Source organism: Macrosteles quadrilineatus, unplaced genomic scaffold (genome assembly GCF_028750875.1).
Source record: "Macrosteles quadrilineatus isolate MER2022 unplaced genomic scaffold, UCM_ALF_1.0 Scaffold_3__2_contigs__length_128488019, whole genome shotgun sequence".
NCBI lineage: Eukaryota > Metazoa > Arthropoda > Insecta > Hemiptera > Cicadellidae > Macrosteles > Macrosteles quadrilineatus.
This window is the reverse complement of record NW_026542596.1, coordinates 48,831,111-48,848,767: the sequence shown is the minus strand read 5'-3', so window position 1 is coordinate 48,848,767 and position 17,657 is coordinate 48,831,111. Positions and strand designations below refer to the sequence as shown.

The following is a 17,657-nucleotide window of genomic DNA, read 5'->3' as shown; positions in this document are numbered from 1 at the left end:
ACATTGTTAGTATTTTCATTAATCATTACCGTAGTTAAATAATCTTTAAGTTGACTCTTTTAAAGTTATCGGAAATTATGAGTGTTTTTCCGTTTTTTGTTTTCAAATAACTCCTGTAATGCTTGCAACTGCTTGAATTCGCATGTACTAGCATATACACTAGTAAATGATATAGTAAATAGCCTTATTACTAACTTAATTAAGATTTTTTTTTTTTTTGCTATTACGATTCATTAAAACGGGAAAAATCTCCTTGATATAAAATTACCAGTTTTTGCATTACTAATAAGCTCTGACATCCTTGAATTTAAGCCAATGATCATTTTCAAAACCATTGGTTGCTAAACCAACTTTTAAATGTTTCCAACAATATATGTATGTGAAGACTATAGGTTAAAGACATGTTAATCAATAATACAATCTTTTATATACAAAATAATAATTTATATTTCAATTTAAAATTACATAACTTCCAAATTAGTGCAAGTTATATAATTATAGTTTCATTCATATTACTAAATTTTTACTCAAATTTACAGTTAATAAAAATTAAAACAAATAAATACATGCACAAAACGTATGAAGCTGCTTAAAAAAATTACCTTCAGATAAAATCAGTTTTGTCCAAACAAGTTTTTCAAACAAAGTTATCATTTGCTTTTGAGCAATTAGGATATCTCATTACACAAAGCTGATAGTAAACATAAACAAATTCTAAAACATAACACCCAGTGTTTTATATAGTTTGTAAAAACTTTAATTTTTAAACAAAGTATCACATTTTATCCTATAGACATTTTGACACACAAGTCACATTGACGACAACATTGTGATGATCATTTGCGCGATATAAGTTGTCAGTAAAAAAAGATTTAAAAAATCACAATACTCGTTAGATTAATCACTGATCAGTATAAAACCTATGACCACTGAGTTATAATAGGCTACTAGCACTAACAACCACATTATGGAGAGTGAGAGATGATAGTCAGTCTTGTGATCCTACGATCCTAGCAGTTACCATTCAACAAGTGGCGAGTTTACCTGAAACCTCTTAAACATAAAACAACCAATGATCAGGACATTGTGAAGTACGATCACACATTTCAGCAAAACTAATCTCATTAATGTCTTGTAAAAGAACATACCTTGATTCAAAAGTCAACAAATAACAAGTTACAACAAAAATTAAAAACCTTCAACATAATTGATACCAATATACGACGTAATCGATTCCGCTTAAATGAGATAATCGAGATGAGGTATTCAGTTTCCACTTTCCCATTTGAGTAAAGGACACACTATTACTGTACAAGTATGTATATCCGCTAAACAATAAATTACATGTATACAATATATTATCAAATTTACAAATAAATAACTACTTAGAGCTAGAATATTCGTTCGTAAAATAGGAGGTAAGCTTGAGTCTTGAGCACGGTATTTTCGTCGACGTCACTAACGCGGGAGTCGCTGATGTAATACCATCGTCCTGGCGGAGGTTGTCCTGGTCTTCGGTCTGCGTGGGATCTAACCTGTGACATAATCAGCCAAGAGTTAGGTTTACTTTATTTATTTTGTGCTTCTTTCAAAGAAAATTATAATTTTAATGATTTTTTTTCAAGGTAACTTTCCAAACCTTTCTAACTAACTTTTTACTTTCTGATTAGAAAAATTATATGGTTCAAATTGTCAATTCAGGACCAAGATGCCATTGTACCACCAATTCAGAACATTTGCATCTAGTTTCAAGAATCGACACTTTTTGGGAAGAACCAGCTTTCTTTAAATTTCAAGGCAAGGACTATAAGCACTCAACTACCCAGACTGTCACTAATATTTTTTTTTGCGTTTTCTACACCAATGACATTTTTACGTTTTAAAAGGGAACGGTCCAGAATCTGGTCTTGTTACTATCCAACGTCAACCTTTTTGTTGGACAGCATTATTAATTCATTGTTCAATGACAAATGGCATCTAGGTCTGGAAACAATCTTGTTTGGAATCAACCCAGCAACCTTCAGATTTGAAGGCAAGAACTATAACCACTATACACATTATAATTAGTCGGGGCCGACTTCTAAAATTATTTTCAAACAAATGGAGCACGTCTAAAAATGTTACCTGATTAGTGAATTGAACTTTTGATGTTATCTAGCAGCCAACAAGAGCTTGAATACAGTTTTAACGAAGTTAAATAATAGTAGCCTAGCTAATAAAATAATAATTACATAGACCGCCCACATAGACTACAGACCTGTGCGTAGAACGTATCCAGCAAACCAAGGGGTGAGCCGGTACAGTACGAAGGTTAACTGTATTGATAAAATGTTTGCGGCAGTGACAAGTATCCGAACCCACGACATCGCTGCCTTGGGCCCGAAGTCTGTGACGCTACCAACTGAGCCACCGACTCACCAAAATTTGATTGCATTTAGCATATTGTATAAGGTTTTATTTTTTAGTTGTTTTAAAGAGCATAGCAATCTAATGATTCACTTTTATCTACCGTAATTATTAACTAGAGTTATAGCTAGAGAGAACCATAAACAATTACAAGAAAAATTCTGTATAAATCGTTTAAAGATAAATTTTGTCAATCAACAAGGTACTTGAGATATTATTTACCTTGACATAGGCTACATAGTGTCCTCCATGTAGAGTTCCACTGTGCTCGACAACACCGTACAATGAATAGAGAATTGGTTCATTCTGGAAACAAAATATAAATCATCAGATTACAATGGCAAATAAGACATACATATAAAAATATTTCAGAACACATGATAGCCAAAATTTTTCAATTTTGCTTATATTTCAATTAAAGACTGTTGGAAAGGCATCTTGTAATGTTTTAATTTAATCTTAGCGCTTTAAATTACAATCCACACAAAAACTCTACTCAGTAGCTAAAAAGTACCATAATGTGAACATCAGGTTAAATAATTTATAAATAAGAATACTTTTTAAAAATGCCACGTTTTTAAACACACTAAAAAGTAGAAAATAATTTATAAATATGTTGAGATAATAAATATTTGTAAGATTTAAAACGAAAAACGTAGGGCGCATGCAATAGATCATAATAGTTCAATAGGTGTAGTTAATTGTAAATTAGCATGTGCCCCATGTTTTTCATATTTACAAATATTTATTCTCTCAACATATTTATAAATTATTTTAAACTTTTTTGTGCGTTTAAAAACGTGGCATTTTTAAAAAGTATGACTTCCAGCTACAGAAGCAAAACAACAAGGTAGCGAGCAGACCTTATTGACTATTGATGCATAAGCTAATGGTTCCAAGTCTGAAAAACCTAGTCCAAAAACTTCTGCAAAAAAAAGGGAAATCTTCTAACGTTTCGATCATTGCAAAATGCAAACAGCCCAGCTCATTTATTCGGGAACTAATGTTGTTTTATAATGACCTTTTTAAATATTTACTTTGTACATTTTACTTAATTTTATACAACTGACTGGAAATACATTTTTATGAGGATTTGCTAAGATATACATAATACAATACTGATTTAGAGCTCAAACAGTGCTAGTTTAATAGCTGCAATTTTAGTTCTTCCAAAGAAACCGTCTTGTAGGGGTGAAATATCAAATTAATTATGTGTGGAACTTTTGTGTGCTGTCAAAACCACCTGGAACTCTGTTCTAGGGTAAGTTAGTTGTGTCAATTCCTTCTTCCTTAAAGCATTTCCATGTTAGTACTCTTTTCCTCCACAAACTATCCTTCAGTTATTCAAAATTTTAACAAAGGTAAAAGTGACTTTTTAAGCCTAGAAGTCTGTGATTTACCTCATTTATGGAACAAAACTGTGCTACGTCCAGTACTAGAGGGAAGTCGACATGCCGTGATATCTTCTTAAACGAACATCTTTGCACCTGGAACCTCTTCAGATGAAAGATGATGACTGGAGGTAGCTTACTGATGAGCAGTTGTTTGGTAGAGTTCTGGTAAACTGGCTTGCCTTCTTTATTACCTACGTGAAACATAAATTATCAGAGTAAATAAATGGGATCAATGGGTAAGAAAAAACAACAAATTAATATTAATTAAATGTTTAGAGAAGTCTCTTGGAATGTTTTAAGACATTTAAGATGTTAGTTACTTGTTCGAAATGAGACTGACTCTACAACTTTCTTTTTAAAAGACTCTACAACTTTTTTTTTAAAACATCCTCCTCCATTTAGGCACAAAGAGCAGGGTGACACTAATACATGGTTTGCACACCAGCATACTATTTCTGGACTTTAGTCTTGTTCATCATAATAACGTCAATAATAAAGCTAAGCTTTGTTTGCCATAGATATGCTGGCCATAACCTTACATCAGAATTTTAAAAAAATGTGCCTACTGGTAGACATTCGATCCCCATGTTAAAGTTGTTGAGCTATAGCAACTATTATGACCCATCAAGTTTGTCAGCAACAAAAAGTAAGGTAGCAAATAGAATTTTAGACACTAGTAGAGCATTCTGTGACTGGCTCACACAACTACATTTTGTTTAGTAAAATACCCCCGCCGCAGCAAACCTGCAGACTAAGTGAATTTCCATTTGACTGATTTGATTTACACTGAAATGTCTACTTAAAAATATAACATTTATTCCCGATTTAAATAGAATTAGTTTAACAAGTACTTAGGTTTGCTGCATCAGGGAGGTAAAACTGTTTTTTTTTTAGTGTTAATAGTTAGTAAGAAATAAAAACATTTTCCAAATTTGATCAAAATATGTTCATAAACAAGCAAACTACAACAGTTTACTTATTCTCCATAAGAATAACATGGGAATTTTAAATTTACAATTTTTTGGAATTTTCTCCGTAACCATTAGGCGCATAATAACGCTTCAATATATTAAATTTTTTTTTTTAAGCTCTACAAAATGGTTTGGAAAGAAAATGCTAAATTTTATGTTTTTAGGGTCAAAAATGCGAAAAACCTATTTTTACCCCATAAAACCCCCGTTCCCATGGTCCGATCATGCTGGATCGCGAACCCGTTCGAATAAACGTAGGTTTACACGTTTGTACCAAATTTAATCAAAATCGGATCATTTTTGCTCGAGTTATCGTGCTAACGGACATATATATATATATATATATAAATATATATATATATATATATAAATATATATATATATGAATTTGAACGGATGGTGTTTTTGGCCTCTAGGGACCTCGAAACGAAAAAAAAAATCGGTCCCGCGTCCAGGTCTTACCATGAGTACTACGGTAATAGCTTATTCCCTATATGGGAAATTCGCTAAAATTGGCAACAGCTGGTCCATATATATGGGATGTCTACTTCTGTATCCAATAGTCAATGCTACTGGTGTACTTCACCAACATTTTACACGCCATATTTCTAGTGCGGACTTGGGCTGCCTCAAGTTAGGGTGGCGAGGACTATAGACTTAGTGCAACAGAACCAGGCAATGTACTGTTTAGACTGTATGACGATTCTAGTACCAGTATTTCAAATGTACAAACTGTGATGTTTAATTTAGTCTTAAGTGGCTTAATAACGGGGAAAGTTAAGACGACAAGTAGCTGGCTGCAAGTACTTGATTAGTATGCAGTAAAGGCAACTGACAAGTGCTTGCAGCCAGCTACTTTTCCGTCAATAAACCGCTTTTTTCATAAGGTCCAAAGAACATAGATAGTCTACGTTTTTCTCACTGTACTTTTGGATACTATCACACAATTTTAACATTATACGTTGAGACACTGGTCTTAAACCTTTGTGTGACAATTAGATCCAATGCAACACTTTTGTGACAAACCCTGTCTAAAGTCTAGTGTACCTTTGTTGAGCCGCTCAGTGCAAGCTTCGCAGTGTGTTTTGTTGGCACCGGCAAGCACCTCGATGCAGGTGAACTGGGTGAGACAAGAATGCAGTGAGCATTCGCCCTCTTCGATCCTCTGTCTGGGGAAGTAGGACGTTGAGGTAGAGGGGGAGTATCGAGGGATGGCAGGAAGAGACGGCACAGAAGGAGAGGGGTGTACAAACGTATACGGGGCAGAGAACAGCTGTGTAGGGGGTTGAGGAGGGGGGAGAGGGATCGCACCCTTGAAACTGCCGACGTGTGTTGGAGAATCAGCTGTTAACAAACAAGGTATAAGTTATGTGAACAAATCACAATTCCAGTAAAGAATACTACAAGTGACCACAATCCTGTAAAAGCTTTATACAATTGAGCTAACTCTGTAATGCGGGTGCGGTTTGTATATTAAGGTCTCCAATAGTGATGGTCAAAACCAGAAATTTCAAATCTCAAAACCAAAAAAACCTAAACTTAAAAAATCGAATCCCGAATCTCGAATCTCAAAACCCAAAGGCGAAACCTTTTTACTTAGCTGGTTACAAAGGTCAAGGTTACAAAAAATACACATAATCATAAAATGTTGTATGCAATCAAAACTGAAAGAGATACTCCTGACCGTGACATAACATAAAATATGTGAATATGACTGATAATCTTAAAACCCAATACAACATGATTGTTCATAAACAACCAACAAAAAAATAAATTAAACTTCTAACACCAACATAAACATGAATATTAGATTAATTAGAACATTTAGTGATCAATATTTCTTTGTGTTTAGTATTGATGTGAAACTAAGTTATACCAGTTATAGTATTTAAGATACCTTTTGAAGTTCAGAATCAAATTTTCTTGTTTCATTACTGATAATGGTTTGCTCTGTTGCTACCAGCTTGTTTGGAAACAGTGTTAAAAACCATTACAATAGCACAAAAAAACGTCAGCAGTTTCAAAAATAAAACTGTCAAAATCTTCAATTTCGAAACTTTTGAATCTCGAAACTTGGTGATCGAATCTCGAAATCAAAACTTTTCCTAAGTTTTGATGGTTTTGAGATTTGAGATTCGGTTTTGACACATCACTAGTCTCCAACAAGGAGCTCTAAACTAGGTCAAGTAAGATTTGAACAAGCTCAATTGACCGCATTGGAGTTTGTTGAACACTTAAATTTATAGACAACTCTCATAGTTTTCAAATGAAAATACAATCGAAATAAAACGCTCGCAAAGATGTGTTGCTGAAGTTAAGTCTACTTGGGTATAGTTGAGAATTATAGTTTTTTTACGTTTTGTCTATCCTTGAAAATGTATTTTGTTTCTGCAAGTCTTTGAAATAAGAAAAGCTAATGCCAAAGAAATGTATTTTTTCGGTGTTTGAGTAGCAACAAAGCTTAGATAGAATGGAAGAATGGTTGAAGAGAGCTTCTAGAGTTTTTGTGAGGTGATTTTAGAAGTATTGTATACAAAAAAGTAAACAAAGCTAATAAGTTATATTCTAAAATGTCCTAAAATCTTAACAAAATCAATCTCAAGAACATTAATTTAGCCTATATTGAGAAATTTTGTTATTAAGGAATACAATTTAGTCTCAATTTTAACCCAAAAGGATTTCAAATAGTCTTTTTGATAAGTGGGTGAAGTGTTTTGTTATCCAGCTTCCACTGATAATTTGCTGAGGCGTATAAAAATAAAAATGTAAAAAAGCTTTATGAAAATGCACCAAATTGTAATACGCCAATGTGCAGTAACTAGAATATAATCGAAAAGGATGTTTTTGCAGTTATAGGGATGTAAAAAGATAATACACATATTTCTTATCACTAAAGTTCTGTGAAAACGTAAATGGGGTGAAATGTAAGCCCAGAATAGTGTAGAGTGCTTCATGAAATTGCATATTTGACGGTACCCGTATCGTACATCTCATCAAGTTACCTGTGTCAACTTTCACATCCTCTGCACCATCAGTGTCCATATCAGCACAAGTCATTCCCTCCAGGGAGAGTTTTAACAGTCCAGAGTCCAATTCCGTTATCTCTCTGGGTTCCACAGGACTGCTTCGATTCCGACATTCCATTCTCGACTCCGGTCTCTCGTCGCTACCACTGTTGTCTTCTCGACTTTTAACCGGACTGTTGAGAATCATAGACACATTCTCGGGGAGGCTGTTGCAGACGGACATTTCGTTGCTGTGTTGCAGACTAGCACACATACTCATGTTGTCATTACTACCAGGACTGTTCTTCTGTGAGTGTGATCCAGATCCGCACAGAGGACTGAGTGAAACACTCAACGAACTACTGTCTTGACTCAGCAATTTCACATCACCGCTGCAGTTCCAATCATAGATCATCGTGTTGCGGTCTACCTGGCTGTCACTGCTCGGAGGTAGTTTGTAATCTGAGGAACTCGACAAAGACAAGTCTACGTTTCTAAAACTACTTTGTTGACTGTCTGAGCTTATATCCGGAGATCCGTTGGAGGCGTTGACTCGTACAGAGTCTTGACTGTTACACTCTGTGTTTATTTCTTCTGGTATTGCTACTGTCAACTCCTGGATGGATCCTAGACCAGACTCTGCTCTCTTGGCCAGTAGAGTTTCAGGGTCCTCAGATGAGTACACGCCTGGTATCACATTACTGGCTTGATTCTGCAGCACAGGCGATGTTGTAGTTTTCTCGTCCTCGGGACTCTGGGTTGTAACTGGACTACCCCGGGCGGACATCTGTTTTTCTGAGCTGTATCCAGACTCTACAATCTCTGTTTTCTGATCTTGTTCCTCGCAGGCGTTGTCTTCGTTGTCCTCCACGTCCGCATCACTCTGCTCTCCATCCTTGGAATCTGTTAAAAAGAGAAATTATTAGGATTTAAAAATGCCCAAGTATGGTATGGTAGAACTCAAATTATTCAAACCAACCATCCGGATCACATCCAAGACAAACAAGAAAATCAACCAGAAAATTAAGTTCATTACTGTTTACAGTTTGCAGCACTATACATATCTATAAGTATAAAAGAGGATGTTGGTATATTTGGCAGTGATAAACTCAGACACCGCTGGACCGATGGCCACAAAACTTGGTATATACGTGTAGAATTTCATGGAATAGGTTTATACACCATCAATTTCGTGATCTGTCCAATCGGCTCCGCCACAGTGGCTCTGGAGTTTCCCATGTTAACCTTATGAGAAATGGAATTAATGAATCTTAACAGCTGTTTCAATTAAACAAGTTGGTTCTGTTCTATGATGTTCAATAGCATTAAAGTTACAAGGATTACAACAGGGTGCAGCACTATTATTTCTTTTACATTTATGACAACAGCTAATTTGCAACCAAAAGGTGAGTGAGCGTAGCGAACGAACTTCAACCTGGAGGCGAGTTAGCGTAGCGAACGAGCTAACCTGAAGGCAAGTGAGCGCAGCGAACGAGCTCCAACCTAAAGGTGAGTGAGCGTAGCGAACGAGCTCCAACCTAAAGGTGAGTGAGCGTAGCGAACGAACTTCAACCAGGACGTGATTGAGCCATGCGAACGAGATCATCTTGAAAATTAAGAAGTTAAACGGGGCAAAGCCCGCGGGTTACAGCTAGTTTGTATATAAAAAAGAAAGAAATGTAGTACTGGATAATGCTTTTTTTTGTTTGCACTATATTTTTTTAAACGTACATATTAGTTAACTGCTTTTGTTCTTTTTAATTAAAGAAAATGTTTTCCAAGTAACCAGAAAGGGTTTAGTCTCTATTGATCCGGATGCTTTGAGTTCTACTGTAGTATGAAGAGTCCATATATATATTTAATTTGTGCAAATTTTAAGAGTATCTCTAGAATATTGTTAAGAGTCATTCATTTGTTTAAAACCAAATCTTTTCAGAAATATTGTAGAAAGTGGCTCTTGATATTCTTACAAAAAGACTTATTGCCAAAGGAATATTTCTACTAAATCGAATACAAAAAGAATAAAGAATTGAGGATGAAAAGAAGAAAGGATTTGAGGAAACATTTGTATATACAAAGTCTAGATAATGAAGAATATTGCAATTGCCTGAGATTTATGACAAAATCAAGCTATTAAAAAAAACTAGAATCTTGCGCTTTTCTCGAGCGGAGCTTCTGTACATAATGAATGTGTTAAAAGTTTATAGGCCTATATCCCTGACAAGTTTATTTGTCCATATTACCATCTTAAAATACATTTTAATGTTATGCTGCATAGTTAAATATAATTTTGATGCCTAGGCCTATTACTACAGTGATGAAACAAGTAAGGATTATAATCCATGTCACTGAACTGTCAATCAGTCTTGTCACACTCAACAAAAGCAAAAACTACAAATATACCTTTTTTATCTTCTTCCTCAATGGTGAATTCTCCATTTTTATCTTTCTTGCCTTGTCTCTTAGCATTTTTTCTTGCCACCTTTGCTTCCTTCTTCAGTTGATGTTTTGATTTAGTATCCTTCCGCTCAAGAGAACCATGTTCCTCCTCCACAGGGCTGTTGCAGTTTTGTTTCTTTCGGACAGTCGGAGGTTGAGCCTACAACAAATTGAGTAGAAGATTATGTTGGAAAATTTTGGAGAACTATATTTCAATAGAATAATTATAGTTGTTAAAAATATATTTGACTAAGCCTTAGGCGCTCATTATTATCTAGGAGTCTGGAGTTGGAAAATTTGAGATAAGCAAAGTTCAGTAAGGTACAAAATTGTATAATTAAATTAGTACTTAATTAATCGGTAGGGATGGACGAGATTAGATTTTTAGTTCGAGACGAGACGAGACGAGATTTTTTATTTCTCATAAAATTTCGAGACGAGATCGAGACGAGATTTCTCTTCTCATACACAACGGGAAATGCACGTTTGAAATTTTTACCTGATTTTGTAACATTGTTAGATGACCTTTTAAATACTAAAATAATGATAATAGGCAAGAATATTTACAATCTTTCATTAAATAACATCAGCATAACATTTTTTTATTAATCACGCCTAACTTATTAAAAATGCCTACGATTAGGAAACATGGTGATATCAGTTAGGATAGAGTTCAACTTATCCTAAAATAAAATAAATCATAAAATAAAAGCAATATTAATTTTTATAAAATAGTTACTTGTTTTGACTTTTTTATAGTAATAAAACATTCCTCACACTGCTTACACTTAACAAAACTTCTCAAATGTTATTAAAGTAATATTATTAAAATAATGAAAGTAATATTTACATTAAAAGAATTAAAGTAATATTTACATTAAAAGAATTAATTAAATAAGAACGCCTTCGAAAAGGAAACGCAACTACAACACGCTCCTGTATTGCGGGTATTGCATTGACTTTCTGCAGGCGTTTTTAATTTTTTTTTTTTTTTTTTTTTTTAATTCTCGTCTCGATAAAAATCTCGGCCAAAAAGTAATCTCGTCTCGTGTAACGAGATTGAAAATTTCCCGAAAATTTCCTGAAATTTCGAGACTTGACCATCCCTATTAATCGGTGAAGTACACAACAGTTACAATATTTCAGGTGTACTATTCAGTTTTCAGCAAGCTCAGGTAAAGTGAACAAAACATATTAAATCTTAGTTAAAATTAGAGATCTGTGGGTAATGACATTTTAGATTCAGGTCAAGTACTATATCGGGTTTGTACAGTACTTATTCAAGCTGGGGATTAAGAAAGTAAAATTTTATCTAAGGTATTTGTTTTAGGCTATATATTTTTTATTGGAAAATTTAAAATATTGGTTTGTTGTGGTGTTTTACTTTGTTATGAAAAAAAGAATTTAAAAAACTGTAGCAATAGGAATTTTCTTGATTTTATTCCATCTTGACTTAATAATTCATATTGTAGCTATATGTCTTGTAAGAGTGTTTAACTACCTACTTAAATTTCCTGGTAGACTTATTCTTATAATAACTTTATACAAGCCTTTTCCTATCATCACTCAAGTCTCTGTTATTAAATTACTAGTTTCAGACACTATAGCTCCATTTTAGAATTTCAAAAGTTTGCCAAAATTATGAACACAAAATTAACATTTTAACAAAAATTGCAAATTGGCATTTCGTAACAAACAAACAAAACAAAGTCCAGCCACAGTACCAATTGCACAGATAGTGTTGTGTTTTAATTTAAACCATTTTTACTATCTTCTTTTGAAATTTAAAAAATGAAGCTATAAAGCTCACAACTATAAATCTAATGATATATAGTGCAATGATGACAACGAGGTACCTAACTTATAAACAGAAATAGCATGAAAAGTCAATCTCTTACCTTCTCTTGGGCAACTGGAAGACTAAGGTCCAAAAACGGTTCTTCCCGCTCGGACTTGTTGTAGCAGACAGTGCACTGTAGGATGCTGACCAACGACCCTTTGAAAACCTGGTCAGGCCGGATGGGGATCGTGTCACACACCAACTGGTTCACTGACTTGGCAAACTTCTTCTTGTCTTCCTCCAGCTCGTCCAAGTTGTTGTTGTTGTAGCCGATGTGGTCAAGTATTGCTTTCTGGTACCTCTGCAAAATTAATGGATATTGTATTAATCTGGTCACTTATGCAGTGGACTCTCTGATTCGGATTTGCTTGCACCTTAACGTGGTTCTGATTTTGGATGATTGTAACAACCTCCTGTTGAAACACACTCTACCATTTCATGGTGTCTACTAAATCAGGTTTAAAAATTTCAAGATTTCAAGACAAATTCCTGAATTTTAAGAATTTTATTCCCTACTTTAAGCTTTATCACGCCGTTTTATATTAAGTAAAAACTTTTAAAAGATTTTTTTTTTAATTCATCATTTTTATCACACAGGTAATGCATTTAACTAATGTATTTAAAAATTTACTTCAGAAATAGTAAGTTAGAAATTGTATTATTTATTTTTTCAATAACTGGCTGGCACTATAACTTTGAAACAAAACTTTTCCAAAAAATAATATTTTATACAACATATTAAAACAGTATAACTAGTAGGTAAGGTAACACCAGTTATCATCTACCGCGATCGCGGGAATACCCGTGGGCATATCTTGCAGTCTCGGCGACACCAGCAACCCTATCGCGCGATCGCAGCAACACACATTCGCATATTTTGCGGTTTTGATGACACTGATCATTGTTAATTGATAATTTAAAAAATTAATGTTGTGTATCGACTGAGCCATTGACTCACCAACAACTTGGCTGTTGGATGGAAACTCTAGTCACTGAAGGTAGGGAAAGCAACAGACAACAGAAGATGTCAGATACAAAATCAAGTTCAAACATGTCTTGGCTGTAGTGACAACGGCAAACTCCACAACGGGACAGCTTTGATCGCCCGCATACCTCATAAACATTTAAGAAATTTGGACTCTTTCCCTCAAACTTTTGTGATTTTTCCATTCACAATTTTAATAGAGTAGACACTAGCATTAAGCCAGGTTTTCCTAGGCGCAGAAGTGGAGAGCGGACTCCACTTGTCTTAGGTAATATAATGTTACTGTTGTACACCATGTTAATCTCTTTTCCGCTCTCCGCTTCTGCGCCTAGGAAAACCCAGCTTTAATAAGAAAGAAAGCTCTCAGCTAACCCGGAGGTCCTCGTTATGCACAGAATCCAAGAGGTGTCTCAACAGTTCGTGTGCGTCGTGTTGATCACCACCCTCAAACTGTGGACACTTGGAGGTGAGGGCGTCTAGTAGCTTGCGAGGGTTGACTGTGTGACAGTCACCACCGCCAGGCACCCCCGCCACTTCTGTCAGGATATCTGCCAGCGGGGCACTCACTAGTGGGCCCTTGGGTCTCTTTAGCACAGCGTCCTGCAACAGACATCAGTAGTATCAACATACCGAAATGAATCAAAAGGAATCCTCTAAACCTGTTTTTAATCAACAGTTCCTAAAATTATTGTCCGTGTTCCCTAGAGCCTAATTTTGTTGGCGGCCCTACAATAATTTTTTTTACATCTATTATTACTGGGTGGTCACAGAACTTAGAACTGGAAAAAATCACGCATTGTAAACTGGCTGAGGAAAGGTCAGGTAACACAGAAAATAACAAGAGCACTGTAAATGTGTCGATATTATCAATTCAGTTTCACCATTGCCAATTATAAACAAAGTGTTAAGTTAGTCTACCACTAAAACCGCAAAATTTTTTAATTTTTAAGCCATTATAACAAAATACATCATAAGTAACCAACAAATTAGAAACGTCGCTAGTGTAACTGGAACTAGAAGCGAGGCTCCCCCACTCAGGCACAGGTATCCGTTCCGCACAGTAATATGGGTAGAAGAGACTAATGCAAGTATGAGGAGTTGTCGAACTGTGAGGTATGCGATCAGAAAGTAAGTGGTGTGAATCTTTTGAGTACAGATAGGAGGGCAAAAAGGGGTGTCTTGATGTACCTGCTCTATTGTACAGTCATAATGAACACACAGAAATAACAGACGATTTCACAAAACTTGATCGGCCAAAGGAAAAATCAGTTAAACAAAGAAGTTCGGATACAAGATTGTCTGAGTTTTAACTCTACTGTACAGTGGGAAAGACAAAATATATGGATGGCCTAGTCTCGTTAGATAACTGAAATAATTATGATAGCAATATGAAGGTGAGTTAAATATCACAACTGAGATAGTCTGTTTCTTAGTGCACCTTTGTAAACCATAAATAATGAGGAATTTGTGTCTAAACATTACAGTCTTCTAACACCCGACAAAGGAATGATATCTTCAATATCTTGTGCACAAAACAGAGTGTGAAGGGTCACTATGGAACATAAGTAGGAAAATTTACAATGACATCCCAGAATAAATTGAAGCTGAACGAAATATTTTAATCTCATCTTAACTCACTAGATGATTTTCTGTACTAATTTAGCATACGGTATTATTTGTATTGACATGTCATATGTTTATATGTGAATAATCACAGTTTTGTAAGCTTTATATGACGAATAAACATTTCATTTAATTGAATTTCTGCACTCACAATGGTGACTCCTTTCACGTCCACAGGGAACTTCTCTCCAGGGACGTCCATCTCCTTCAACAAGTCCACTAGTCCCGGGGTCTGGGCGAGACACTGCAGCACGGAGTTGAAGAAACATGTGTTGCCCAGGTTTGACAGCCCCTGTTGCAAACACAACCAACTCTTTACTCTTGGAGTTTGAATCTCTCAAGTCTCCAGAAAGGAATCAAACATTGTAATTATGAACTACAAAACAAATCAGATTAGTTTTACTTAATGCCTGTTTTGCGCATGAACAGTGTCAATGAGATGTTGTGCCAGCTTAATGGCGTTGAGTTTAATCCCTAGTAGCCTATTTCCAAAAACATTTAAGGGGTCTGGAATGCTTGATTCCTTTATAGTGTTTCAGTATCACTTTCATGATCAAATTCTATCTGCACAAACAATGACAAAACATGGATAGGCCTACCGTACAATTTGACATTTGACTTAACTATGGATAAAATACATTAGAGGTCACTTTTTGTTGTGGATCATAAACAAACGTTGATTTTATGGATCATCTATTACAGAGTGAGCTAGAGCAATCTAAAAAAATTTCACTTCTATAATACCATTGTTTGCTCTCTTTAGAGTGAGATCGGCAAAAATAATCATTTAGCAAGAAAAGGTTAGGCTATGTTCAATAAAACAAGCAAAATTAGTAAAATTAGACATCTTGAGCACTGACCAAAATATATTTCTAAAAGATTTAGGCCACCAAAAAACAATGAATGAATGAGTTAATGGATATACAGTATGTCACATTCACATACACACTCACCGAAATCTGGGTAAACCGAATCCATAATAAAATATTTTAATCTGTTAAAATATTTTAATTTTTGTCTGCCAAGATGTGAAGTTGACCCGGCTAGGTCTGAGACATTGTTGCGGCAATCACTGTGAAAATGATTGCCACCCGAGCAACCCTATCTGTACTTGAAAATTAATTGTCAATTATTTTTAGAAATAGATTTTGTTTAGGCCTATATACAGTAGTTATAAACAACTGTTGTTATAGTTATTAGTTTAGGCCTATACAGTTTTTAGATGATGATAATTGAAATAACATATAACAATAACACTGTTTTGAAACACAACAGTCGAAACAGCCTATAAATTTCAACAATTGATTGTTAAAAATAAGTTACGCAAAATGGCCTTGCCTCCTTTGTATTGGTTAGTCAGGGTTTGACTGTACAGTACGTACCACTGGCATCAATATTTCTTTTTTCACAGATGTATACATCCTATCTACTGTATGTATGTGTATGAAAAATGTAAGCTGAAAAAAACAAAAAGAAACTTACCCTCACTTTGGGCAGGCTTAAGACAGGTTTAACCTCATCTTTATTAATGCTCTTATTTAGAGCTGCCATCCTAGGTGTTATATCATCCTTCAAGAAATCTAAACCTTCAGTCCCATTCATTTTTTTCGAGTCTGCAAAAATTCATGAAATATTCAAAGTGAATATAAAACAAGAATTTTCAAAGACAATAGAACAAAAATATAACAAAGACAATGTATTAATGACTTTTTTCTGATTCCAGTTTTTTTTTCATACCTTCGGATCAAAAGGTATTTAAATTAACTTAATAGCTAAAATTATTGCAGAAATCAAACAATGCATCATAATTCTACAAAAAAAATCAAATAAAGGTGGTAGACCACACACATACCTGATTCTACTCGGACTGGGCTGAAAGGTAAATTATCACTGTACTGTTTCTTGATAAAATCAGCACAACTCTGAACTTTCTTTGATACATCGATCGGAATATCTCTTTCACACATAAAACACCTGAAATTACAATAATTAATTCACCTACTGATTTTTAAATACACATCCTTAATCATGTTTTAACAAATGATGAACCTAGAAATTAAAGATGTGTCGAGACTACAATTTTTCAATTCTCTACAGGGTGTCTAATTTATTTCAAAATTCATTCAAAATTAGGGGAGTCCATCTCACAATTCATGACCAATTTCTAGATTTTTCAAGACTAATTCCAGAATTTTCAAGACTAGTTATTTCTTGGTACCAATACCAATTTTTATAGTTTAACAAAATTTACTAAATAATTTGGTTATACTACACACACCCCTGTCTTTATGTCATAAAGTATTATTAAGATAATGTGATGTTTTCAAGTAAAGACAAAATGCAGCAATGAAAAATTCTAAATAGCCGATTAGGGGGTTTTTTTTATCATGAAAACTCCGCGGACGTGTAGACATCATCATTGACTGCCGCAGTCACGGTGACGTCATCGTCATTGTCCGCGATCGCGGCAAAATCGTTAACATCTCCCCAATGATGTGTAGACATAATTCTTTACTACTTTATTGCAATAATTCTTTACTACTTTATTCACATATATACAAAAGTATACATGAATGGCGTTCAGAACAATACATAATACATTATATCGCGTAGTAACTAGGTAGTTTCACAGCCACGTAAACGTAATGGTCGTCTTGCTCAGTCACGGCAAAATAATGACAATTCTCGACTTTGATATAAAAAAAAAGATAAAGACTAAATCCCAACTTTTCAAGACCATTTTGGAAATTCAATACCAATTACCAACTTCCTGTCTACTAGACAACTATAAAACTCTTACTAAAAATTTTATTAAATTTTAATGAAGTTTTGTAATGTATTACAACCCATGACTTTTAATCGTTACACAAGCAATAATGGGGTAATAAGGTGTTTTTGCGAAACAAAATTCTGAATATCTTTCAGTGATAACGGAATAACATCACATTTCAGTGATAACATCGTCATTATCTCCGCAATAGCAGCAAAACAGTG

The 17,657-nt window shown here is 34.6% G+C and overlaps 1 protein-coding gene across 1 annotated transcript in view; it reads right to left on the bottom strand.

Annotated features, from left to right (window-relative positions):
- Positions 1-414: 414 nt before the first annotated feature.
- LOC128990193 (ubiquitin carboxyl-terminal hydrolase 16) overlaps positions 415-17,657 on the bottom strand; it is a 30,602-nt gene continuing 13,359 nt past the window's right edge. Inside the window, exons 5-15 of the mRNA XM_054412479.1 lie at positions 16,516-16,637; positions 16,146-16,276; positions 14,815-14,955; positions 13,413-13,640; positions 12,114-12,356; positions 10,180-10,375; positions 7,774-8,679; positions 5,819-6,115; positions 3,807-3,991; positions 2,629-2,712; positions 415-1,535 (exon numbers count right to left, since the gene is read on the bottom strand). Of these exons, the coding sequence (XP_054268454.1) occupies positions 1,392-1,535; positions 2,629-2,712; positions 3,807-3,991; positions 5,819-6,115; positions 7,774-8,679; positions 10,180-10,375; positions 12,114-12,356; positions 13,413-13,640; positions 14,815-14,955; positions 16,146-16,276; positions 16,516-16,637 (2,677 nt within the window). The 3' untranslated portion in view covers positions 415-1,391. The remainder of the gene's footprint in view (positions 1,536-2,628; positions 2,713-3,806; positions 3,992-5,818; positions 6,116-7,773; positions 8,680-10,179; positions 10,376-12,113; positions 12,357-13,412; positions 13,641-14,814; positions 14,956-16,145; positions 16,277-16,515; positions 16,638-17,657) is intronic.